Source organism: Indicator indicator, chromosome 20, assembly GCF_027791375.1.
Source record: "Indicator indicator isolate 239-I01 chromosome 20, UM_Iind_1.1, whole genome shotgun sequence".
Lineage (NCBI taxonomy): Eukaryota > Metazoa > Chordata > Aves > Piciformes > Indicatoridae > Indicator > Indicator indicator.
In genome coordinates this window covers 7276688-7303647 of record NC_072029.1, presented here as the reverse complement: position 1 = coordinate 7303647, position 26960 = coordinate 7276688, and the positions used below count along the sequence as shown (strand labels likewise).

General features: G+C 44.3%; 1 protein-coding gene across 1 annotated transcript in view; it reads left to right on the top strand.

Moving 5' to 3' along the window:
• The first annotated feature begins 1360 nt into the window (after positions 1–1360).
• ADARB2 (adenosine deaminase RNA specific B2 (inactive)) overlaps positions 1361–26960 on the top strand; it is a 96583-nt gene continuing 70983 nt past the window's right edge. Inside the window, exons 1-2 of the mRNA XM_054390096.1 lie at positions 1361–1382; positions 7928–8835. Of these exons, the coding sequence (XP_054246071.1) occupies positions 1361–1382; positions 7928–8835 (930 nt within the window). The remainder of the gene's footprint in view (positions 1383–7927; positions 8836–26960) is intronic.

The window sequence follows — 26960 nt, the reverse complement described above, 5'->3', positions numbered from 1 at the left end:
TTTAGCAAAATCTTTTGGCTAAAGCATTCATGAATGGCTTCATTCTCCTGGTTCATGACATCACTACAGTCCCTTAATGAAACTGCAATTCAAGGAAGCTAATTTGTGCTCTAATTACATTTTAGTCTGGGCTGAAAGGTTTGTGGATGGAAAAAAAGGTTTTCTTTAGGCAATTTTTTATTCCACTTACTGTATTTACTTAACAAAGAGCAGTCAGCTTTTACTGGGCTTTTTCATAATAGAGTTGAGCTGTAGTGTTACCTGGCTAAGGGCAAACATCTGCACTCGTTTTTGATGGATTCTGATAAGAGTCTTTAGCAAGATCAAAGAATATTTGAAAATGTAGGAAGAACCAGGCCCAAAAGCTAACAGGTGTGCTGCTGAAAAAGTTCAAGAGCTCCTCAGCTGGAATGCCTTCCAGATCAGTTGTACATCAGCAGCCAGCTAGTTTAAGGAAATCCGGGTAAATACTTTCTCACCAGTAAAGAAAGTCCCCATTGAAATAATTCTTTTTCTGTGTCACTTGAAAGAAGACATTCTTGGTTTGGTTTTTGGTTTTTAATGCTTCTGACACAAGATGAAAGCCCAATGTTGTTCACAATGTGCAAGATTTAGAGCATTTCTACCTAACTGAGGCTTTCTAAGCACAGGAGGACTTTAGGAAAGCAACTAAGTCCTTCAAAGCACCTTTGTAAGGTGTGTTTCTGTTTCTTCTGCTACCTCAGGTACTCTGTTGATGTAAGTCCTCAGCAAAATACCCAGAGTTTGTCAGGAGGAATTGGGCCTAAATTGAACAAAACCCCTGAAGGAACTGGTTACCAAACTAAACCACACACCTATCTTCAGTATATCCCTGTGTCTCATGTTTGTGTTAACAGCAACTTTTGCCTATAGATAAATTGTGAGGCAAATTTTGAGCTAGTGTCAGTTCTTTTGCTGAATCTGTTCTAGTATCTACTGCAGAGGTTGATCAGGGCATTGCAAGTCAATTCCTGTGCTGGCTACTGCCTGCTGATAGGAGCTACACTTGATATAAATATGAATAGGAAGGATTTCAAACAGGGTTCTTATTGTTTAGATAGCAGTTTCCTGTGCACACCATCAAGGTTTTCCAAAAATCAAAGCAGTGGTTTCTAGGAGAATTAGAAGCAGTTGTAGTCTCTCATGCCAGCAGTGCTTGAGCTTTCTCTGAGACCTCTGACAAGATGTTTTCACCTGGTGAAAAGTGGAGGATAAATCAGAATGCACCGCAAAATACTGAATTTCTGTGTCTCTTTTCTTCTGTTTTCTTCCAGAAAAAGTAAGCATATTGTCAACCTTCATAGCCCCCTTCAAGTATCTGAGTCCTGGTGCCGCCACCATGGAGGATGAAGACAATTTAAGTAAGCAGTCTGTTTTCTTTAGAGACAGATCAATAGTAAAGTTTAAAGAGCAAAGCCTTATGGGGTAGGGCCAGTTGTGCAAAGGAGGTGGATTTGCAGATACTGGGAGGCCATAAGCCCAGTCCTCATGAAAAATGCAGAATTCCCTAATGCTGAATACAAACATGTTCTCCAGCTTCCAGTGAAAGAGGGCTCAGTCTCAGTTCACCTTCTCAGTGCTCTCCTGTGCAGAGCCTGGCAAGGAGGAGCTGTAGATATTGTGTCACAAATACAAAAGAAAAACATCTTGAAAAAGGTGTTCACACTCAGCTTTACAGGACTGTGGAGCTCCTTTTGCTTCCCTTTTTCCTTATTTCACTCGCTTTTCTCACAGTCTCTAAAAGAAAGGATGCTTTGGTGCTGTGTCTTCCCTCTGTTTTATTTCCTTGATTACGAAATGTCTTTTGCAAAAGTAAAGAGAGCAGGATAGAGCCATGTACTTGAAGAGCTGTTTTCTCTGATATGACATGGAGAAAGACCATAAAAGGGAAAAAGAAAAAAAAAATGGGGGGAGGAATAGAGAGAGGAAAAGGGAAGAAAGCAGATGCAATTGAGAAGAGATGTTTAACTGGGCTTGAAGAAACTAGAGGTAATCCAAAAATTAACCACCAGATTCTCCTGGGCCCTTGCACCTGACACAAGTCATCAACACTCCCTGAAGCTGTGACTGCAGAGCTGGAGGCAAGTGCTTCTGAGTTTGTAGGAGCTGTGAAGTCTTCAAAACACCAAGAGTGTGCAGTTAGGACTTATCAGCGAGAAGCAATGTGTGTCTTACCCAGCCCTGCTTATTGTAATGGTTACAGAAAGGGAGGGGAGCTCTCCCAGTCAGAGAAACAGCTCTTGGAGTTTTGGTATCAGCCACCAGATGGATTTCTGTTCCAGTCAGACCCACAATGACATGCTGCCCCATTAGAGCCAGCAGGTGGGAGCAGTGGGCTTTTTCCCCCTGTTGTTGCTAATTTGCCTTGGTTAAATCATGGTGTGGCACCAAGGGGAGTAGCTGCTGAAGGAGCAAAGGGGCACAGCCCTCTATTTCCTGAGTAGCTGCTGAGTATGACCTGGACATCACACCATCCTGCCCCACAGGGACAGGCAGGTTTTTACAGACCTTAGCAAAGGCAAAAAGAAAAAAAAAAAAAAAAAAAACTGAAAATTCTTCAGAACTGGTCCTAGGAAGACTACGTTTTCAAGAGCAGCTATGAGAACTACCAAGGAAACATTATGCACAGGGTGAGCTTGTGCAGGCATCTCCTGCCTAATGTTTCCCAAATGTGCTACTTCGTTATTTTTAGGTAGTGTAGGAAGTTTGCACAAGCCAAACACTGCAACACCATTTTCTTACTGCTGCTGTAATGCCAAGGCTGCCTCATGCCTGTGCTGCCCTTAAAATAGCTCCCACGGACAGGGGAAGCCGTGTTTTCTGAAAGAGAAATAGCAGATCACTGTTTTCAGGGTCATCCTACCTAGACCTCTCCTGGGTCAGACATACACTCCACTGATAAGGCAGTGATTTGTTTCTTGGCACACACGACACTTTTTAGGTGTTACTAGTAGAATCTTAAAAAAGAAAATATATATATATATAAATTTAAATGATTAATTCAAAATGGGCCATGCTTCAGTGTTCACTTCTAGTATAGTTATATAAATCCCACTGGTGTCTATAGCAGACATGTGCCTGGGTGGTAATCCAGCATTTTAAAGATTTGCTCTGAACAAGCAGAGGAATCTTAAAATCGTAGAATAGCTCAGGTCAGAAGGGACCTCAGAGATCATCTACTTCAACCTCCTGCCATGGGCAGGGACACCTCTCAACTAGATTCAGCTGCTCAAGACTTCAACCAGCTACTGACCTTCAACATCCCCAGGGAGGAGGCAGCGATGACCTCCCTGGGCAGCCTATTCCAGAGTCTCACCATCCTCCTTACTGAAGAACTTCCTAAGATCCAGTCTAACCCTGCTCTCCTTCAGCTTCAAACCATTCTCCTTGTCCTGTGTCTAGACACACACACAAAAAGTCCCTCTGCAGCCTTCCTGTAGCACCCCTTCAAGTACTGGAAGGCAGCTCTGAGGTCTCCCCAGAGTCTTCTCTTCTCTAGGCTGAACAAGAGCCTAGGACAATGCTGGTGACAATGCTGGTGAGGCAGACTACCACCAGACTCTGATGCCTGCAAATGTAGAGTGTTCCTCTAGCAGGAACAGATGATTCCTAGGGATCTCCTTGTGCAGTGCTGCCATTTGCACAGATGGTGTCTGTAGAGGAATCCACAGTGTGGATTTTAGCTTCTGCAACAGTCTTGTAAGATGGATCCCAGCCCCAGATTCAGTGTATTGAATCATGTTCAGTTATGAGCCTGTTGCTCAAATTTCTTCTCAGGCAGCTCCGGAGCTTTTCAATCAGAAGTTTGCTGTGCTACAGGCTGCAAACGCTTTCTGTCAATATCACAGTTCTTCAGGAATGTATCACCCCTTGTAAGTCAACAGTAAAGATGCCAGTCAAAGTGAAGATGCCACCTACCACCTCTCTTTGCCCATCCTCCTTGGAAGTTGGCTTGGCAGCAGAATAACCTTCAGCAGGAACAATATTATCTCTTCAAATGTAGCGTGGAGTATCGGATGGCTAGTTCAGCAGAGCCCTTGTGACCCAGAGACAGAAGCACTGTCACTATTAGTGATGCATTAGAGTTCTGAAGAGCTCTTGATGATGCAGCCTCTCTAGGTTAACTCTGCTGTGCATAATGACCAAAAGGAGAAAAACATGAAAGAGCAGACAGAAGACTGAGGAGCAGTGCATAAATAAATACATTTCATTAGCTGCTTTTCTCTCTCCCATTCAGTTACTGAAGCAAATATAAGATTTCAATATCTACTCCGCTTGTGAAATGGCAAAAATCAACAAATGAAGTTCCCTGAGGAGATATCACAGTGCAGAGGTTGGGGGCTTGGTTTAGAAATCTTGCACAATAGATTAGAAACTATTGCCAAAAAAATATAATATTTTTCTTTCTCCTCTTTTTTTAAGTCACTCCCCTTGCAATTTTATTATTCTCCAGCCTTTCATCATAGGAGAACCTTCTTTTATTAGCTTTCCTCCCCCCACTCCAAATGTAAAGAATGTGTTTTGGGAATCACATCATGAGAGATAACAGAGCTGAAAATGATCCAGAGTTTTTGCATTTTGCCTGTGTGCATCCTCTGGCTTACCCCCTTCCTTTTAGTGCTCTTCATTTCTAAAATTGCTTGTGATTGTTCTATTACAGCTGCTTACAGTATTTATCTTACATAGCTTGGTGTCATTTGCCTGCTTTGTCTGATTTTCACGCTAGAAGTACATGTGCCACCATTAGAGAGGTAATCTTGTGTCTGCTACACAGAGGTCTCATAAAAGAAACATTTCAAAGACCTCCTATTTCAAAGATACCTGAAAGTATAAAGTAATTTCCCATCGCCTGGCAGCTGCCAGGTATCACACAAGCACATCAGCCTCACAGACTTTCTGAGGCACTCACTGAATTTAGGCTGCCTCTGATTTACATGCCAGGAATTACTTTTGGCCTGCTGCAGGTTTGACTGAAGGCTGTGAAGAGCTGAGCTGTTTCTTGGTGCCTCAGGAGCAGGTTCTCCAAGAAATCTGGTTGTCTGCAGGGCTGCTGGCCTGGATTTGTTTCATTGTGCCCAGGCCAGAACACTCCATGAATCCAGGCTCGTCACCATGACACACACCTGCTCCTGTCCTTGTGTTGACCTCTGGAAGTTTTATGCCTGCAGCTCTGCAGGTTTTTCACTACATCACTGCAAACTCTCTGCTGGCCAAAACGTAGACAGTATCAAAGACAGAATTTCAGGCACAGACGTCACGTTTGGTTTATGTTGCCGTTTTTTTAGTTAACCGCTGTTCTAGTTAAGGCTTAAGAAAGATGTTAAGCTCACATCACATTCCTGTTTACAGATCCATGGCTCTCTGACTGTGGAATCAAAAACAGCTGGAATCAAACAATATGAATTATAAACACAAATAACCCCTTGAGTTTTCCCATTCAGTGGTGCATAATCAATACAAGTTCTTTTCAAACCTGAATGTTGTGTGAAGCAAGAGCTATCTCTCTTTTCATGCTTCCTGACTACAATATCATTATGTACCATAATTGGCTCTGTAAAAACCTATTAGGTAAGATGAGAGAGGAGGTGTGAAATACAGAATGAAACCTGATAAAAAAGTATCACTGAGTCAAAATGTTTCACTTTTGTTTTAAGAATTAAATGCACCCAATGAGGTGTGCAAGTGGATGGAAGCATGAGAAAGGGTCACAGTGGGAAACAGCTGGCCAAAGCCACTGCCAAGTTGAACAGAGGAAAGTTAAAGCTGACACTTCCTCCTCTCTCAGAGCAGAGTTTCCATAAAGAGAGCTGAGAACTCACTTTAAAAAGGCCACGTTAGCCTTGTGTCTTTGTTAACCAGACCTTTTAAAGGTCTTATTTTCAGAGAGGCTGGTTTAAAGATGTCCTATATTTTATGCAGCAGAATGCCATATGATGAAATTTTCCTTTTCTTCCTCAGCTGTCTTCATTCCCTCCCCTTAGCTTCAGAAAGTAAAAACAACCTAGTCACTAGGATCTCATTTTGTCCATCCATGTTCTGCCTCAGCAAAGCACTGCAGCACATTGCTCTGAAGGTAGCTTTGCTGAGACGTGGATCCAGGTTGGAAGCTCAGTGTGTGCTGAAGGGCTTTCAGGAAAGGGGACCTAAAGACTCAGTCCTGCACATGGGCCCCCACACATGGAATTCAGACATGGGTTTTACTGATGTCTAAGCAGTGGGCTGCCTTCTGTGGGACAGCTTGAATGAGTGCAGCCTTGCCTCTCTAATGGGAAAAAGTCTTTTGCTGTTTAATGCAAGTGCAACTTGTCAGGACATAAAGGAGACTTTTTTGATCAGAGTAGTTGGTTTGACATAATTCTCTGCAGACTCCTGTGCACCTGTCAGCCCAGTCTAGTACTGGCCTGCAGCAAAGACACCACTCCAGCAGAGGCTTCTGGAGGCCTGGATGGCAGCTCACTCCATACATCCTTGCAGCCAGCTTTGTGCATCAGGGTTGAGAGGAAACCAAACGCAGCCTTGGCCCTGGAGAAAGCGGGAGGACCATTTTCTGTCCTGTAAGGACCACAGAGACCTTCTCTGTGCTGGGACTCACACAGCCTGCAGAGATGGCACACTGATGTCTGACAATAACAATGGGAAAGGCTCCATGCTCAGTGCTGGCTGGAACAAAGCAGGCAGCCAGGCAGTTCCCTGCTCAGAAAGGGATCAAGTGCATCACTCCAGGGATGGGGTGCTTCATAGCTTGGTTACATTTGTGTTCACTTCCTCAACTTGTCTCTGCCCCTTGGGAGGCACAGGAGGACTGGAGGCTGTAACAGAAATGCAATACAAATAAATAAATCCATCATAAATGTCAGAAATATTACAGGATGCCTATTTAGACAACAGCACATTTCCTGTTCCTCTCCTGGTTCAGGGTACCAGTGAGATGCTGTCCATTCTCAGTCATACCTCTGCTAAGATACATAGCAAAGAGCACTGCCCCACCATGAACATTGCACAAGCACAGTTCAGAGCAGTCTGTGATTCATTGGCGCAACAACAGCAGAGCACTCCCTCCTTAGCTCCCCACTTCATTTCATTCCCTTCCTCACGCTCCTGGTAGTCACTCTGTCCCATTGCCTGTCTTTAATATAGATCATTTTTTACACCCTCCTGCCATGATGCTCTGACTTTCCCTACTCTCATTTAGGTTTGTCTGGATCTTTTGCAGTACTGGTTGTTGCTGACACAGAAGCCAAGAGTATCTGCAATTGAATTTGACAGAAAGATCTTCACTTATTAAACTGCAATCAGAGTCCAGACCAAATTATTGTTTCAAATGCTAGGAAGGTCTGTCAGGTCTTTTCTTTGGCTGGATTCATGATGTTACCAGCAGGAACCTGTGAGTGGAGCTGGTCAATATACTCATTGCAGATAGATGAATCAGTGCATTTGCATATTGTTCTGTTTGTGAATCCCTTGTGAATCATTTCTGATTTCTAATAATCAGAATGTTTTGAGAAGCATTCACCCCATGTGGAGTATGGAACAAATCTCAGAACTTTGCAAACTATTCAGGTTTTGGCAGTAATTATCCAGTGTGAATGCTCCAGTTCCTTTAAGTCACATGGCATCACTCATGCTTCATCTTTGATGTCATCTTTTTTTCAAACAGGTACCTAATAACTAATCCAAGTACAGCTTTAGGGACAAGCGAATATTCAGGACATTCAGAAAACCTGTGCTATAAATAACAAGTCAACCATTATACAGCTAGTTGAGGAAAAAAACCCAAAGGGGCTGAGCAAGGATATCTATCATTAACATTTTTGTTCTTATTTAGCTGTTCTGCCAGCCCTGGGCACCATGTCAGCTGCTGTGATGCCAGCTGTAATGTGGGGTTTTGTTCTTTCTTTACTGACAGGTACCAGCAGTGCAGAAGTAAAGGAAAATCGCAACATTGGCAACCTGGAGGATCATCCAATATCCCCTAATGAGAGGGCAAGAGGGGGAACACCTAGCAGTAAGAGGAAAAGGCCCTTGGAGGATGGCAATAACGGCCATTTCTGCAAGCTCCAGCTCATCTGGAAGAAGGTCTCCTGGTCAGTGACGCCAAAGAACGCTCTGGTTCAGCTGCACGAGCTGAAGCCAGGTTTGCAATACAAAATGGTTTCCCAGACCGGCCCAGTGCACGCTCCGGTCTTCGCCGTGGCTGTGGAAGTGAACGGACTGACCTTCGAAGGCACGGGGCCCACCAAGAAGAAAGCCAAAATGCGTGCAGCAGAGCTGGCCCTGAAGTCATTCGTTCAGTTCCCCAACGCCTGCCAAGCTCACTTCGCCATGGGCAACCGCATCAACCCATCCACGGACTTCACTTCCGATCAGGCAGACTTCCCAGACACTCTGTTCAAGGAGTTCGAACCCTCCGCGCACAGCGAGGACTTCTCCGTCTACAACCCCGTCGAGGACGAGCTGCTCTCCACCGCCTACCGGCACGGCCGTCTGCTCTACCACACACTGGACTTGATGGGGCACGGCAAGCAGAGCAAGCACAGGGCGGCCTCCAAGGCGGAGAGCGAGCAGAACCCGGTGGTGCTGCTGAACGAGCTGCGGTCGGGGCTGCGCTACGTCTGCCTGTCGGAGACGGTGGAGAAGCAGCACATCAAGAGCTTCGTGATGGCTGTGCGCGTGGACGGGAGAACGTTCGAGGGCTCGGGACGCAGCAAGAAGCTGGCCAAGGGGCAAGCAGCACAGGCAGCCCTGCAGGCTCTCTTTAACATTCGGCTGCCCAGCCACATTCCCAGCAGGAGTAAATGTCACCACTTGCCACAGGTGAGAGCTCCTGGGTAGTCACCACCACGCTGGAGGAAGCCTTTTGAGGAAGGGGATTGGTTTTGCTGTAGCTGTTTGTTGTTCTGCCAGGTAGTTCTTCTGATGTCATAGCAAGTGCCATGCCACAAAATAGCCCTTTGCCCATAGACAGAGACAGATGCCACACACAAAAGCTTGCAAATCATATCCTGAAATAATTTGGTACCGTTTGGAGCCCTTTGCATAGGAGGCACAGCTGAGAGGGCAGAATGTAAGGAGAAATACCAACGTGTCAGTTGGCTGGAGAGAATGACATTGACTCAGGCAGGAGAGTCTTGGCACTTGGCAGAAAGGAGCCCGTAACCAAAGGGGTGCCCCAAATCCTCCTTTTAGAGTTAATTTTTGTTGAGGACAATGCCCTTCAGAGGAAACAGCAGTGACAAGGAATGTGCCTGTGTCAGAACAAACTCTCCAGACAATTCTGCCACTAGAAGATTAAAGTTGTTTTGTTTATTATGGGCTTACTTGGGGGGTTGTATTTTACTTACTTTCAAATATGCCTCCAATAGCACAAGGGATATTGAAAGCTCTGAGGTTTCCCTAGAATAAATGTACAGGTTACAGAAAATATAGATGTGAGGTACACACTTTGCACATCAAAATTTCATGGTTGGTCGTAAGCCAAAGGCTATCTTAGCATTACTCAGACTTCTGTCAATTTTCTAAGTTCAAAGGAAGGCAGGATTTGCAGATGTTGGGAAGCATTACATGGGCTCAAGTAATTTCTTCATTTGTTTGTGCTATCATAAAGGGTTTGATCCACCAGCACCAGGAGCTGATCTGCTACTACAAAGCTCCCTTTATGAAGGGAGCTGTTAATGTCCAGGATTTAATGCAAAGCACTGAGAGTTGCTCTGCTGCTGGCTTGCTGTGAGACCCTAGGCAAGTCATTTAAATCCAATATGCCTGTAATAAAAATGGGCATGTTATTTGAAAGAACACTTCAAGATCCTTAAGTAGTGTGTAAATGCAAATTATTGGTAGCAATTCTCATTAACATTAGTAAAGATGTTCATTAGATGTCCAAGGAATGTGATAGGACATGAATCCTTTAGGTGACGTAATTGCCTGCAGGATCTGGTGACTGAGAAGGTTTCTTCCTCTGTTTCAAAAAAAAGGGAAACATGAGATATGTAAATTCTAAAATACAACATAATCCCCCACCTCTTCCTTTTAATTCTGCTTTGTAAACTCCATGAACCAGTGGGATAATAACATAATTTAATAACAGCCATGATCTTCACAGAGTGCTTTGCAGGCATTTCAGAAGCCTTGCCCAGCCTGGAGGTTCCACCTCCCAGTACTCCTCCAAGTGAGAAAACTGTGCTGTGTCCTGACAGAATTCATTCTGGTAAAAAGTGGTTTGTTTTGATGAACACCTTTCCCCAGGGAAATCTAGCACTTGGATATAGTGAGGAATCTCTAGTCCCATCCTGCTGGCTGCTTTGCTGCCCCCAGTGAACCTTGCATGCATTTGTACACCTGGAGAAACTTTTCATCTCATAATTTAAAGACAAAATAATTGAGATTGTGGCTTCTTTGCTGCCATCAAGAGTGCTTTGATCCACTTCTGTGGTCCTGATGCAGACACAGTGATGGCTGGGGTACATGACCTCTTGCCCATGTATAGTGTGAATAGAAGGTAGCCAAGATAATCTGAGAACCAGCTGAAATGGTCACAAGATTTGCCCATCAGTCTGCTAGCTACTGTTCTTCCTCAGACCAGGTGTCTTATCTGTGCTATGCCATTGAAGTGCAAGTGCAATAATAGCATTATTGATGGTCTGAGGCTGGGCACACCATGTTGAGCAGAGTAGCCAAGACAGAAGCCCAGAGATCTGCTGAACTAACGGCAGAGATAAAGTGAGTCCTGAGAATGGGAACACATTACTCAGTGTCTGCTCTAAACCACTAAATATTGCTCCTCATTTCCTAGCATATTTGGTCTGAACTCCTTTTGTGCATCCAATAGTATGCCATTTCTTCAACTACCAGCTTTTATGAAAGTCTGACAGTTGCTTCTCCCCACCTTGGGAGCTAATGTTGCTATATTCCACAACAGGAGACAGTATCAAAGGGTGCAGCCCTAATGAGTTTGCGCTGGTAGAAATACGTCACAGCTCCCAGGCGTCCCAAGGGCAGTGTGCTGAGCACAGGAGATCAAGGTGACCCCCAACTGCATCTGACCAGTGTACAACTTGTTTTTCTAATCTTATAGTCCTTCTAATCTATCTCACTCAGTCTAAACACCATTCTTACTGCTGTAGAGCAAACCCATTAATTAATATTGCAATAACAAATTAGCAATAGAGGGATGTTTGCATTTCAAATGGACCTACATTAAAAAAAAGAATAGGTGTGAAAATCACATTGGCTCCTCTTTGAAATGGCTTAACACTGCTGTTGCTGGTTCACATCCAGGGCCTCCAAAGCAGCAGCTGTCAATTTATTACATGAAACCTCATTGCATTTTGAGTGTGTATTACCAAAAAAAAAAAAGTAACGGGATTTTTTTTCCCTTTGGCAAATAAAGGTAACCATTGGACTCCAGTTAAATCCCTTTTTTGCCAAAAGCTTCATTTGCTGTTCAAAGCAACCTCAGCATCCCCGTTGCAATTATTCTTTATGATAAGCAGGTCAGGGATTGCTGACAGCTAACTTCAGTGTCAGCTTGGTGAGCAGTGTCATAGGAAGAACACCACTGTGTTGGGGAAAGCCCCATACCCCACACCTCTCACCCACTTCCCTGCAGAGCCCTGTTTCTCTGTCTTGCAGAGCTGGATCATGTTCTTGTGGTATCAGTTGTCGCCGCATCCTTGACTTTATTTCTCTCTCAATGCTCATTTACCACCTTCTTTGCAACCATACCCTCTCACCTGTGTCACAGTTAAGTTGGGGCTAAGGCTGGCAGTGATAGGTTTGACTGGCACAAAGAGGGACAACACAAGAGCTAGCACTGAGCTTCGAGAAGCTGTTGCAGCATGTTTCTGTGATGGGCTTTGTCTGGTCAAGTGACTAGGTACAGGTTTTGATACCCTTCTCTGTTTTCTCCTACAGAAAGGGAAACAGCTGATAGGTGTCTATGAAGCTCCTGACAGTGAGGTGCAAGAAATGGAAATGGTGGGGACCAGAGAGATGTCTTTGCAATACAAATAATATTTGATTTTTTAGCCATCTGGTTTTGGCTCTGTAGGTGGGGAAAGTTGTTTTTTATAATCAGAGCAATGGGCAGCCAAGACATTTATAGGATTACAGTTTCTTAAGCCAAACAATGGCCAAAGAAACAATTTAGAGACACAGCATTAGTGCACTGGATACCCTTATTATTGTCCTGGCTGCTAATAAGATTGCAGTCACTTCTAGGCTCACAGCTGAGGCAACAGGACCACCCCCCACCCCTCATACAAGTCCAACATAAAAGATTATTGTTGCCTCAGAAAGATTACAGCCTGAGTCTTAGATGAGGAAATCACTGTGTTTTAACATATATGATCCATGCAAGATCAAAAGGAGATGCAGAAGGGCTGCCTTCATGGAATCACAGGAAACACATTAACAGGGCAGAAAGGACTCTGGTCATTTGCTCTCATAGCACCAGGACATATGTGTGGATGCATTAAGGAGTTTGCACATGAAAACCAGTCAGCACTGCAAAATAACACAGTGCTTTGCATCAGCTTGGCTACAGGCATGCTCCAGCCATCTGCTGCAGAGAGAATTGGCTGAGTTGGGGTAACTGTCACTACCCTCCATACCTCTCTCATTTGCTCCTTGTTTGCTGCACCCTGTAACTCCCTGTAACTCCAACAGGATCCCCAAAAGATTCACCTGCACTTTGTGTTTAAGTCCTACATGATCCAGAACACGCTCAGGGCTTTCAGAGCATTAAGTACCTAAACAAAACCCTTCTAAGGGAGATGTTAAAGTGCAAATAGACCACTCAGCTAATTGATAATACTTAGGAGAGCTCTGAAAACAGTTATAATCCGATAATGAATGACTGATCTTCATTTAGATAAATTAAAAATAATTTTAATACCTTCAAGGAAAAAATCTTTAAGGCCAAAAGGCATCTTTCTCAAGTGTATATTTACTTTCATAATTTAAGTTTATAGGCAACCCAAAGCCTTTCTTCCCCTGAGAAAATGAAAACCAAAAATACCTGATTTTCCTTGATAAAGACTCTGAAAAGTGCCCTGTGATTAATGTGCATTTAGAGTGGGGTGAGTCTGATTCAGTCATCTGACTTGGTGGCTGCCTGCTCTTTTACTAGTTGCAAATACTGCACACCATTCACACATCCACAGAAGCAGCATCTGATTTCTTCCTTCCAGAGTCTGGATCACTCATTAACTATGGCTAGTGAGACACAGCGTGGACTCTGCTGACTTCTGTTCTTGCTCACGAGGAGCCAGCCGCATTGCCTATCAGGGAAGCTGATGGTGTGGATCTGATTTGTGAAGAACTATTATTTGTGTGACCTGTTATGGTGAGACAGTTTGTGCATTAGGGCTCCAGCAACAAGCAGAGCTAGTTAGTACATGAAAGCTGAATCCCAGGCTGGTGTCATGCACACGTAAAACCTCCTTCTAAACTAGGCACTCTCGCAGCTATCAGTCACCCTTGTTGCTTTCTGGCTTCGTAAGTGAGCTAGGGACACTTCAAAAAACTCCCAGCAAGCTGGACCTCGTTAAAGCTCCTGCTTCATCCTGGACTAGCATCCTGACATTGTTTATGATGCTTCATTATTATCTACTTAATACAAGCCATGATGGTTATGCTCCGCTAAATGGAGCTGTAATACAAGCGCCTGGAGTGAATCTTTCTTTGGTTGAGTTCCACAGAAAGCCTTCTCTGTTTGAGCTGGAGTGTTATGCTCAGGCCCAAACTGCATTCTTTATCTTTTTTAATCTGTAGTCACATCTAGGAAGCCTTAATTATTCAAACAGATTTCCCCTTCTACATCCAGTGTCAGGAGCAAGCTTCTGCCATTCATTTCGTGACGACTGCCTCCCTCTCGTGGTCCCTGTGCCAGCCGTGCAGCAGGCAGAGCAAATCATCAGGCTCTGAGGAGGAGACTAAACCCTGGCTCCAAGTGCCACATCCAGTCTTTTTTTGAACACCTCCAGGGATGGTGACTCCACTACCTCCCTGGGCAGCACATTCCACTGAACAATTACTCTTTCTGTGAAGAACTTTCTCCTCACCTTGAGCCTAAACTTCCCCTGGCACAGCTTGAGACTGTGTCCTCTTGTTCTGCCACTGGGTTGCCTGGGAGAAGAGACCAACCCCTTCCTGGCTACAACCTCCTTTCAGGTAGTTGTAGAGAGCAATAAGTTCTCCCCTGACCCTCCTCTTCTCCAGGCTAAACAACCCCAGCTCCCTCAACCTCCTGGTCTTTTCCAACCTGGTTGATTCTGTGAGACTGAGAGCACACAGTGCCAGCTCCCTTTGGAGAGGCAGCAGCTCAGAGCCTGCAGCTTCCCCAGTGCAGCTGCTGAGAACCCCAGTGTCACATACAGGAGAGGGACTGCTCTCTTCCCCGGGTAGCGGGGACATCTTTGTCCCTTCTCTTTTATTGCATCCATTTAGCCATCAGTGGTGCCTCTGTGTAGCAGTTGTGGAGAAACCCACCCTTTCTCCTGCCTCTTCAGCTCAGCTCCACTGCTCATGCATGCTGCCATGTGGAAGGATTATATACATACACATAGACACAAAATAGGGTGCATGCCATAAAATTCAATAGGTGGAATATATTTAGGGCTTAAGCTTGGGAATGGTAAGAATTAATGGCCAGAGGAGGCTTTAGACTTGTTATAATGGATGTAAAAGATGAGTTATGTGTTCAGACATTTATACAGCCAAACAAAACTGGAGAATTGGCTCATGTTCTTTGAAAGAGGAAAACCCGTTGTTGTTCATTTAGTGTTTTCTTTTTATCAACATCTAAAAGTGAGTTTGGATCTCTAGTGGGAGCAAAATTTATCAGATCAAGGTTTGTTTTTTTTCTTTTTTCACGTATGTGATGCATGATGTGAATTCCTGTTAAGACAAAATATTTACTTACTCCTGAGAAATAGAAATGGAGATAAATATGTATGTTCACTGGGAAAGTGGGTAAATTGTCCATTTCCTCTCATCAGAAGGGGTTTTATTCAGTGAAAACAATCAATATTGTCTGTCTCACGATATCCATTAGCTTCCTAGACTGAATTCTAAGACATAAAATATTAATGCATTTGTAAGCCTTTCCTCCTCTCCCTTAAATACTTCAGTATTGCCTTTAGGCAAATTCATGTTGCTTTTCCATCCTGTCTAGTTTTCTAATTGAGAAGTCAGAGTTTCCTTCCAAATCAAGCTAACCTGTTTGTCTTCTGAACTGGAGTAGACATGGGATAGGAAAGCACCTCCGAGTGATTGCTCTTAACTTACTTGTCGTCATGTCTGCTGCAGACCCCAGCCATGCAATCAAACCTGAATTCAGACAATGGTACCTTAAAATCAGTGCCAGATGAGCCCATGCTAGTGAGGCCCCACTGATTTGCTGTGTAAATCCCTCATGTGCTGTTTCTTCTCATTCTCTTTATCCATTTAAAAACTAAAGGTGGAAAGAGAACATTCCCTGAACACAGTCAAATGAACAAAATTAATGTCTTTTGGTTAGTTCAGAAAAACAGCCCAAGCATCCCATGATTTCTGGGTTCTTCTGCTCATGCCATTTCACTGCTGAGTTCCTATTTTTAGGCCATCTTCTATGAGCTGGGCACCACTACTCACAGAAGTAATTGCAATCAGCTCCTTTCCCTCTTATGTGGGTCATTGCTTTATTAGGTTAAACACACAGAATAATGTGAGTCTCCAAGGTCTTGTGGGGAAGGGTGAAGGCAGCAACACTGGCTTCATTTCTTGTTTGATAATTAGTTTCTATCCAAATCAACTCTGCCCTATACTTTTAAGGAAGAATCCTCAGGGATGTGGGCGAATAAACTCATTAGTCCTGAATCAACCTCCTCTCTTCTTCCACTCTCCTGGGTATATAAACAAGTCAGTCTAACCCCCAGTGCCTCCAGACCTTTGCACACTCAGCATATGGACAACCATTCCTAAGAACACAACAAATATACTGCTAGGGCTCGATTGTCCTGGTCATTAGAGAAACAGTATTCAGGAGAGGTAGAGGCACCAAACGTGTTTGTTCCAACCCAATCCAGCCCCACAGAAACCCTCTGCAAACCAAGGCAGTGGCCATCAACATGCAGCAGCCAAAAGAGCTGGGCCAGGAGCTAATAAGGAGCAATGGCTGATTACATAACAGGCGTTGAGCTCCTTGAAGGCTTATGGCTGTGGCAGCAGTGAGGGGCAGATGAGCTGAGTGATGTGCACCAGAAGATGCCAATCACAGCCACACTGAGGCTTTTGTGCCTAATGAAACTGAAAACAGATCACATAGCTGTTGAAACTGTTCTCTGGAGCCAAAAGTTAGCAGTTGCACCACTTGGAAAGCAGCATGACTCACCCAAAATAGTGTCCTATAATAATACTTAGAGTGGCTCGTAACATGGTAACGTGGAGAGAAGGAGGAGCAGTCCATGAGGGTCATCATTCTGGAAAACATCCTCACAGATGCTAAAGGTAGTTACCAGCTCCCACCCAAGGAAAACAATAAAGCCCTGCCTTTTTCCTATGGAGCATGGAGCTTGCAGCTCAGCCCAGAGGGACTATATTCCCAGCCAGGACTGACAACACATTCAAACATTGTCATGTTTTGCTGCCTTTTGTGGCACTTCACACTCTCCCTTCAGTGCTCAGCCGAAGGCCACTGAAGGGTTTTTTCCTGTCTAGAGTTACAAGGACCTTACCAGAAGAGCAGGTATGAGTTCCTGACACAAAGCTATCTTTGACCATTCTGAGCTTATCTTAAAAAATACACCTTTGCCAGTGCTGGAGCACATTCCTGCTCCTGATCACAATTCACACACATCTCTCCATTTCTCTGATGCTTCAGGCATGGCCTAAACCATCAACATTTAGTCAAGCAAGTATCTCAGCAGCACTGCAGTCATGTGTAGATTGCATTTGCCCTTCTACTTGGTGCTGCCTACCAATTAGAGAAGATGGCAAGATATATTAAAATGTGCTCATTAGCCAAACAAGCAGATAGTGTTTTACTCAAATTTGAAACAGTTCTGAAAACCAAAAATGTGCAATATTGCCATATGAACCCTCAAGTAGCAATTATTTTTTCACTTCCTTTCTTTTTTTTTTTTTTTTTTTTTTTTGTGTTTGTGTGTACAGGATATTTTTGGTCACACTCATAATAATCCTATTGATAGGATCTGCCCTCTGCTTTTCCAGGGCAAGACCCTTCAGCTGCATGTTTTACATTTGTGACTTTGAGGGAAATCAAAGTGCAGGGGGGCTGAGGCTGCTGCTGTCACCATGTTCTGGAGCACACTGACAGGAAGAAATTAACAGCATCCCCCCAAACAATGACAAGCTACAGTGCATAAATTTTCCTTTTAAATGCTCTCTTCATAAAAAAAAAAAAAAAAACAAGCAGTGTCTTTCAGATTTACAGCCTTCGGTGTAGATAGTTAGAAATTTTTCCCTCTATAAAGGCAGGAGGCTAAAATTAATGTAAAAGTTCAGAAAATTACACCTTTGCATCTTTTTTTTTTTTTTTGACATTTATGAACTTAGAGATCTTAAGCCCTCCCTCTCCAAAAGAAATAAAAAGAGAGAGAGAGACTCAAAAATTAAGCAAAAAAAAGCCAAACTAGAAAGTCCTTACAGGCAGAGTGACATCCTTGCCATGCAAATGAGCTGATACCAGGCACATAAATGAGCAAAGCTTCCTGTGGCAGAGCGGGAGTAACTCGGAGGGATCTGTTGGGGAGCCCTCGGTAACAACAGGTCAGCAGCAAACGGCAATGAGGCTGAGCCGAGCAGCAGGAGAGAAAGAAACATTGCAAAGACAAGCTGGGGGGGAAAAAAAGACTTGCAGGCTGCCTTTGACAGGAATTGATCTGAGCAAATTAACCGCTGGTATTGTGGTGGTTAGCAGCCTGTTGTGGTTTTTTTCTTTCCCCTTTGGAAATGTGAGATGCTGGCAGGGAGACCAGCGCCGGCTGATAGTGTTTGGCGTGCGGGAGCAGGGCTGCTCCCAGCTGCCGACGTGAGGGGCAGTTGGTGAGGTCAGGAATAGAGTTTAAAAATATAAATTACTCCATCGAGGACCTGGGAACAATTTTTTGGGGGGGTGAAAAGCAGAACTGACACCTTTGGTGAAAATTAGACAAAAAAAAAACCCAAAAAACCCTAAGTCTGAATAGGAAACTGTTGGAATTAGAGCTGTCCTGAAGTGAAATCCTTCCAAAGGTGCACATAGGGAAACGTTTCCATGGGAGCTAGGCGATGTGTTTTGCCACCCATGCTATGTTCAGGGATGTGCATATGTCTTTGCATGTACACTTGCTAGCATTACAAGTATTAAAAGGCCTTTTTGTGGTTAGAAAAATGAAGGTGAATAACTGAAGCAACATAAACTAAATTTTCTGTGATGCACATGGGCACGAAGCCACACGACAATGTGGGCAGTTAATACTTTTATTCCCTATTCCCACAGGCAGAAACCAGAGCAGAATTTTTAACTTGTGGATTTATAGTGAATAAAATATCAAACTTACCCTGAAATATGTTGCAGCTGTTTCTCATTCCATCATGCAGCTGATAAATAGCTAATCTCCAGTTCAGGCCTCTATTTAAATAAGCACAGTAAAAAGTTGAGCTATCTCTGCCTGAACTACTTCAGCTGAATATCCTTACTCCACTGCTTCTGGCACCTATTAAATGCAATTCAGATAAAGTCTTGTTTTCTACTGGTATTTGTTTCTCTCTTGACACAGTTGGTATCTGCTGCCGCTAAAAGCTTTCAGGCTGGAAGAAAAATCCACTGAAAAATACATTCTTTAGTAAGCGTAACTAAGCAGTGCTAATGCTGGGTGCTAATGCTAGGGGAACAGAGGGTTCCTTCTGTGTGAACTGTTAACCACACATCTCACCTGCTCCATTGAGACTGAAGATGTTGCAGACCTGGACTAACAAAGAAAAGGAGGACTATGGCTCTCCCTGTAGCACAGCAGACAAGCAAAAGCTGTGAGAACCCTCAGTTTGCTGCGTGCTCTGCTTGCTAGCTCACCTGCTTTCTGAGCTGCTTCATGCCCCACTGGTGCCAGGTTGCACACCCAGCTGTGGGCAGCAAGCTCGTGCCCCAAGCACAGCCAGCCCCACAGCTGTCCAGGGTACAGGGTCACTCACAGCTTCCAAAGTCCTCAGCCTTGATTCCCTTTGCTGGCTCTGGTTGTCCTGTTGCTAGTTTCCATTTTGCTCTCTGCCAGCACAGGAGCAGGCTGGGGCTGGAAAGAAGCAGGCAGCTGTGAGCACGGTTCAGGAACATCTTGGGTCAGATGTTAGGTGCCCGTCCTTGTGCTAATCGTTCGCATTAGAGCACATTAACACAACTGCACTTGCAGCAAATTAAGTGATCTGTGCAGAGGCACAGAATCAAGTGCAGTAATAATAAGAATGTTTAAAAAAACCAATGTGATCGCTACCTAATTAATTAATAACTGGTTACTGATTAAATGGGGAGCATTTAGGGCTCCTTGACAACACTAATGGGATTGGTTTAGCACTGATTGTATTTTACAATAAGACATAGAAGTGCAAATAATTGCTTCCATGACAGTTCAGCTGATTACTTCAAGGTTTTATCTGTGTTTTGTAGCTGCAAAATCTGCTACCATTTTGTACCTCTCCAGCCAGTAGCAAAACACTCTTGTCTGTTTACATGTATTACATGTAATGTAGCAGGAGAGCCAGAATCAATACTGGAGATATATACAGCAGCTGCATCACAAAGGTTACCAGGCTTGGAAAACAGCTGATGAAGACTTGAGGTAATGAGCTGAAACATCCTGAAAGTAATTCCTAGCAGCACTAAAGACAATAATATAACTTCCCCTGACATGGGTAATCCTCTGCAGACTGAGGGAAGCATAACTTTTCCTGGAAGAGAGTTCTGTGGTCCACTGAGGGTTTGAATGAGATATGGGATATACCTTACAAGTGAGGAATGGCTCATAACTCAGGAGAGGTGGAACCTAAATGGAGTCACAGAGGTCATTCTTATTTTATCACTGGTGGAAATATGCCCTGTATATCACTCAGCCTTTTCATACGTTTAGTTACTGGGATAAGTCTGAGTACAAAAAGAAAAAAAAAAAAAAAGTTGTTCACATTTTTTTCATCTTGTATTTCATCAACAGAAAGCTTTTAAAACAGAGGGACCATTTGCCCTGTGAATCCAAAGCCAGGCTTCTTTACAGGGTCTGGGAGAACCCTTCTCTTGTTCCTGTAGGGTATGGGGCTATTGGCCAAACATTTTCAGTCTCTTTCACTATGTCTTTTGCTGCAGCTGTGGTGCAGAAGCTAGGAGGGCCAGTGAAGCAGTCAGAGCAGTTTACCTTTCCTTTTATCTCCCTTCATGGTAGCAGGAGTTTGTGTGATGTGAATATTTCTGCTGAAGAGATTGGTGACCATGCTTTCAGGTTGCTTTCCTAACAAAATTAGCTTTCTGTGATAAGATTGCTGCTGCTCCTAGTAATCCTTGAGACTGTACAACTATATTTGGTACCAGCTGATATCTCAAGACACTCAATCCCTATCTATAGAATACAAAAATGAGAACTTCATAGAAGCAAGAGCAACCCAAACTAGTCCTGCATAGGGGGCACTGCAGTTTCCCCTGAGGCAGCAGGCAGCAGCACATTGATCCTGTTTCATCTCTTAATACAAGAGGCCTAGGAGTCCTCTTTTTGAGAGTCTGTTTGAACCTGCAGAGTCACAGAGGGTGTAAAAGAAGTCTTGGGCTTAGTAGGTACTTCCTTAGAGCTGCATGTTAACAAACTATTTCTTAATTCAATCCTGCCCAACAAAATGAGTTGCTGTAATCATGGTATTGCTCTGGCTGTGACCTGGAACAGATTTGCTATGATGCTTCTGAGTTTGTTCCCTTTGGGAGACAGGTGAACTTTCTCACATAAAATGGAATTATGGCAGTTGTGTCAAAATGTGGGCATCTGGCAGCCTTGTGACCTCAGCACCAGGCACGACACTTTTTGCTGGCCACACAACACTGATGCAGGCTTCAAGGGGTACCACAGGTTCAGCAGTGCAAAGCTGCAACTGCAGCCAGTACAGGAGCCCACAGCAGTGTGGGCCTGGCTCTAGCATATACACACCCAGAGTTTATGCAAAAGGCCCTTCTGCCATGCCTTGGCAGCTCCTCCACCCTTGCCATGCCCTGAGAAGGCTGGAAGAGGAGTGGTGGCATTTGGTGCAACCAGCATCAGTGAATACCACAGCAGAAGCATGAAGTCTCTGCATCCTCTCTTGGGGTTGCCTGGCTGCTGTGGACATCTCATACTTTCTCTAGAGTGATGCATAGTATCCAGAGATCTTGCTTCTATAACACGTGTGTGGGCACTTTGGCATCAATTAGCTGTCAGTGCAGCAATACGCAATACGAGGGGCAGATGTCTGTTGGGTGTGTTTGGACTTCACTGTACTCATTAATTATTTTCATATGGAGTTGTTTTTCTCTTTTATGAGGTCTGTGGGACTCTTCTTGCTTTAGGCTGTACAGAACAAAGTAACAAGTGACACTGAAGTAAGCACTGGGGCACAATCCTACTGAACCAGGGAAAGCACATTCCTTATGGATGGAGAGGCTGAGCTCATGTGTCAGCCCAGGACAAAACTGGAAAGGGTAACTATGAGGGCAGTCATCTCAGTGCTTGATTGGTGGGGCCAAGGGAGCAGGCAAGAAAAAGCTCTGTTTGACTTTTTTTATACCTATGTTGGTAAACAGAATTGATCATCTGCACTCAAGTGTGTGATAACAACACTGAACACTTTCACTGTTTGATCCTCTCACAGAAAAATAAATAAATACATTTTTTAAAATATTTTTTTCCTTGTACTCAGACTAAATTTTAGTTTGGTTTTTTTTCATTTGTTCCCATTGCCCCTTGTCCTGGGCACTAATGAGAAGACTGACTAGCTTGCTTTCATTCCCTTCCTTTAACTATTTATACATGCTGATATCCACCTGCACCCTCTTTTCCAGGCTGGACAGCCCCAGCTCTTGCAGCCTCACCTCACAGGAGAGGTTCTTCAGTCTCTTAATCCTAGTGGCCCTTAGTTGGATTCAGTCCAGTATGTCCATGTCTTTCTTGTGCTGGGGAGCCCAGCACTGGATCAGCTGTGCCTCACCAGTGCCTCACCAGGGCTGAGCAGAGGTGTTGGATGATTTCCCTCAACATGCTGACAATGCTTTTTCTAATGCAGCCCAAGAGGCTGTTTGTCTTCTTTGCCATGGCTCACAGCCAGCTGTTGTCCACTAGGACCCCAAGGTCCATCTCAGCAAATCTGCTTTCCAGCTGTTTGGCTTCCAGTCTGTTTGGGTGCCTGGGGTTGTTCCTCCCCAGCTGCAGGACTTGACAGTTCTCCTTATTGAACTTGACGAAGTTCCTGTCAGCCCATTTCTCTAGCCTGTCAAGGTCCATCTGGAAGGCAGCACAATGCTCTGGCATATCAGACACTCTTCCCAGAGCTGTATCACCAGCAAGCTTGCTGAGAGGACACTGACCCATCATCAAGATCATTTATGAAGACGTTAATTGCTCCGGACGTGTTGAGCAGCACTGAGCCCTCGGGTGTACCACTAGTGACACGCCTACAAGTGGACTCCATGTCACTGCTCACAACCCTCTTGTCCCAGTCTTGCAGCCAGATTTCAGTCCACTGAAATCTAACCCAGGCATTGTCAGCTTGTCTGTGATGCTACCGTGGGAGACAAGGTGGAAGGCTTTGCTAAAGCCAAGGTAACCAATATCCACTGCTCTCTCACAGTATCACACAGTATATCAGAGGTTGGAAGGGACCTCAAGAGATCATCAGGTCCAACCCCCCTGCCAGAGCAGGATCACTTAGGGCAGTCTGCACAGCAACCACCTGGGTTTTGAATGTCTTCAGAGAAGGAGACTCCACAACCCCCCTGGGCAGCCTGTTCCAGTGCTCTGCTCAGACCCCAGGCCAGGCACCTCATTACAGAAGACTGTTGGATTGCTCAAAGACAATTTCCCCTTCATAAATCGATACGGGCTGCTCCTCAGTCCCCTTCTTCTCCCTCATGTGTTTGGAAATGCTTTCCAGGAGGATTTTGTCCATGACCTTCCCAGAGATGGAGGTGAGGTTGTCAGGTCTGTACTCCCCAAGATATTCCTTCTTGAAAATAAGAGAAATTTGGTCTCTTCCAGTCTTCAGGAACCTCTTATTAGTTAGCATCAGCAGAAGCAGGATAGAGTAGGATAATTTCCATTTGTTTTTCCTCTGATCTGCAAGTTACTGAGCTAATTGCAGGGAAAAACTGTTGTAACATTTTCATAGACAGTGCTGTGCTGGAAGCTGGATGAGGAGATCAAACCAGTCCCTTCTGGCTTTAAAACCTTTGAGTTTGAAACTGCTCATAATTCTGTCAAGTCAAGTACAACTGATAGAAAACACAACACCTGTTTTTTGGCAATTGATCCTGTCCCTTTAGCATGATTCTTTAGTAGTCCTAAACACTCTTGTTAATAATGTGTGACAGGCAGCTGTGGTGGGAATGCCTCATGATTGCTCCTTATGCAATATCATGCTGGGATTGCAGACCCATGCTCTGCTGTTTGTGTTATCTGTGCTTTGCTTCAGACATGTTTTATTATAGTGCTTTAAAAAGGAGAATGGAACATTTTATCATATTTTCCTGCCAACCCCCTTGTGTCTATTTTTTTTCTTAAAGAATTGTTTTTATCATCTATCTCTTGCTGTGTATCACAGCATTATCTTCACCTGTTAAGGGGGAAAAAATGAATGGACTTACAGTGCACAACAGACTGACAGCAAATCATAGCATGGATGTTCCCTTCAGAGTGGCAGTTATACTCTAGACAGCACAGTGACTAAATAACTCATTGTGAGAAACTCCTTCCCACAGACAGTTGTTAAATTGAAGGTATTACCAAAACAGAATGTAAGAATTATTGCTTGTGCTGTGGTCATTTTTCTTTAGGTAGGATATTCACTTCTTTTTCTTCTTTCTTTTTTTTTTAACTTCTACAAGAAACAAACTGAAAGAGCCGCTCCAGTCCTCAGCATCATTAAAGCACCATTATGGTTTATGCTGACCTGGTATTTTCACTACAAATCCTGTTTTCCACATGAGATCAGGGTTCATATGCAGTCCAGGCTTCTTTGGGGAAAATATTTTTAATGCACTTTGAGGACTGAGCTGAGCCTTTTCAAAGTTTACAGGAGAGTGACATAAAACCAAAAATGAATTATTTGAGATGCTTTTTATTATTGCTCTTGCATTCCTGTAGCAAAGAAGATAGATCTCAGTTTGCAATTGAGATTTTGCTAGTAGTAATGGGAAATTGCTACAGGTCTGCACAGATCAGAATCAACACATTCAGGTGAATAGTTTGATTTATTTAGAAAATTGCCCTGATTCTCACAGTGAATAGATGTTTAAAAACAACTTTGCAATACAAAAATGCAATACAAAAAGTCAAGTATCTGTGGTACTCCACTGAAAGGTCTTTTGTTTTATTACAAGTTCAGCAGGAGATCAGTAATCAAGATGAGCAGATCTACCTATTTTAAGATTAAAAAAATAAAGGCAGCTTTTTCCTGCTGAGACACACTGCAGGAGTGCACTGAAATCCACTGGAGATGAGCAGCTAACATAAGGCCCACAGTAAGTGACTACATGAGGGGCAGGTCAGTGCCGAGGCAGGCCAGCTGCCTCTGATGAAATCATAGAATCATAGAATCAGTCAGGGTTGGAAGGGACCACAAGGATCATCCAGTTCCAACCCCCTGCCATGGGCAGGGACACCTCACACTACATCAGGCTGGCCAGAGCCTCATCCAGCCTGGCTGCAAACACCTCCAGGGATGGGACCTCAACTACCTCCCTGGACAACCCATTCCAGGCTCTCACCACTCTCATGGTGAAGAACTTCTTCCTCACGTCCAGTCTGAATCTTCCCACTTCCAGCTTTATTCCATTCCCCCTAGTCCTGCCACTACCTGATATCCTAAAAAGTCCCTCCCAATCTGTTTCCTGCATTCTCTTTCACATCCCCACTCATTTTCGTTCTTTTTGGGACGCCAGTGTTAAAATGACATCAGGATCCTGGCAGAGATTAGGGACAGAGAGAGATGGAGAAGGCTGTTTGCAAAGCCGTCGAGAGAACACAGAGCAGTTCAAGTGTGAAATCTATTCACCTGTACCTTGTGCTGCTGATGGGTATAATAAGAAACTACTTTTCATTCCTCCATCAGAAAAGTTAGAGCTGTTTACACATAAATATGCAGAACGCTCGATGTGATTTGGCTTTCACCGCGTGCATTTCAGATTTAGTCTACTTGCAGGCCCACACCTGGGAGTGCAAGACATCTGTCTCGAGTGCAGGCTGATGATAAGCATCATGAATCTTCCCTGGACCTTCGTGCTAGGCTTTCATTGAAGGCAAAAGCAATTCCATGTGCTGAAGAGCCCTCTGCACCATGCAAACCCAGCCACTTCTGGGGGATGAAACACCACAACTTCAGCCAGAGCTTTGTTGTCAAGGGAGGCGTCTTTTTTCCTCCCTGTCTGGGTCCAGAGAGGGAAAGAAACTCGGTTCTTTTTGGACATTCCTGTGTTATGAAATAACAGTGAGGCTATTTGTCAAGAGAGTTGTCGTTTTTCCTCCTTGTCTGGGTCCAGAGAGGGAAAGAGACTCGGTTCTTTTTGGACATTCCTGTGTTATGAAATAACAGCGAGGCTATTTATTAACAGAATAAAGTGGACAGAACAGAAGAAAGGAGAGAGAGAGGGGAAAAATGGAGATGATTTGGGTCTGTGGAAGGGTGCTGCCACTTTGGCTTGGAAGAGATGTCAACTTTGTTGGCTTGTGCTGTCCTCCCAGGAGGAGGGGAAAGAAAGATCCCAAAGTCCAAGTCCAAGTCCTTCTCTGAGCAGCCTCCATAATGTGGTGTCTTCATAAAGATGTCTTTTCTCCATGAGTTGCAGCAGGCAGAACTTAGGACACGGAGAGAGGGTTCCTCCTGGTCTGCTGCCTCCAGGCTACATGGTGATGTCTTTTCTCCTGTGTCTGTCCTTTTCTCTCCTTGTATTTTCTTCTCCTGAGCAGGCGTTGCTTGGGTGTTTTATACAGTTGTTTAGTCCTTCCCTTTTACCTGCCCATACACACAATACACATCAGGGGCTCATCATGCCAGGTCCATTGTCCTTTTCACCACCCTCCCTTTCTGGGGTGGCTGATGATCTTGTCTGTGCACATTCCACAGAGTCGGAACCAGTGCTGGCCACCCATTATACATTTCTGTTGCCAGAGGGTCTTTTCACCATCCCCTCCCTGGGCAGCTGTAGCAAGGGTGATTTTTATCTTTGTTGATTCACGTCAAGAGAGACAAGATTTAGTCTCCTGCACTCCCCAAAAAGCTTGAGCCAAGAAAAGACAAATGAGCACATCAAATGTCATGGGATCATTAACATCCAAAGAGAGAGAGAGGACATGTCCTGCGAGACCCCTCTGGAAAATCCGTGCGGCTTTATCGTGCTTGGAAAGGGAAGAGAAGAGGCAGCTGCTGCCCCAGCACACTGCAGGACACAACGTCTGGAGAAGAAAAGAAGTGCACAGAATGGTCTTCTGTGGTGTCAGTGAAGCGAGCAGCAATGCCTGTTTGCAGATGGAGGGCCACTGTATTTCCTCACATTTCTACCTAAAAAATATTTTCTTTCCAGTTTCAACACTCACAGAGAGAAACAGCTTCGATCTGAAATTGTGGTGTTAACCAGATGACCAAAGCCAGTTTTGTTGTGCTGGATTTTCCTGCCTTTCACAGGTACACACACACACAGGTGCTTGCCATTGCAGAGGCAGACAACAGGCAGGTTCACGAGGGAAACT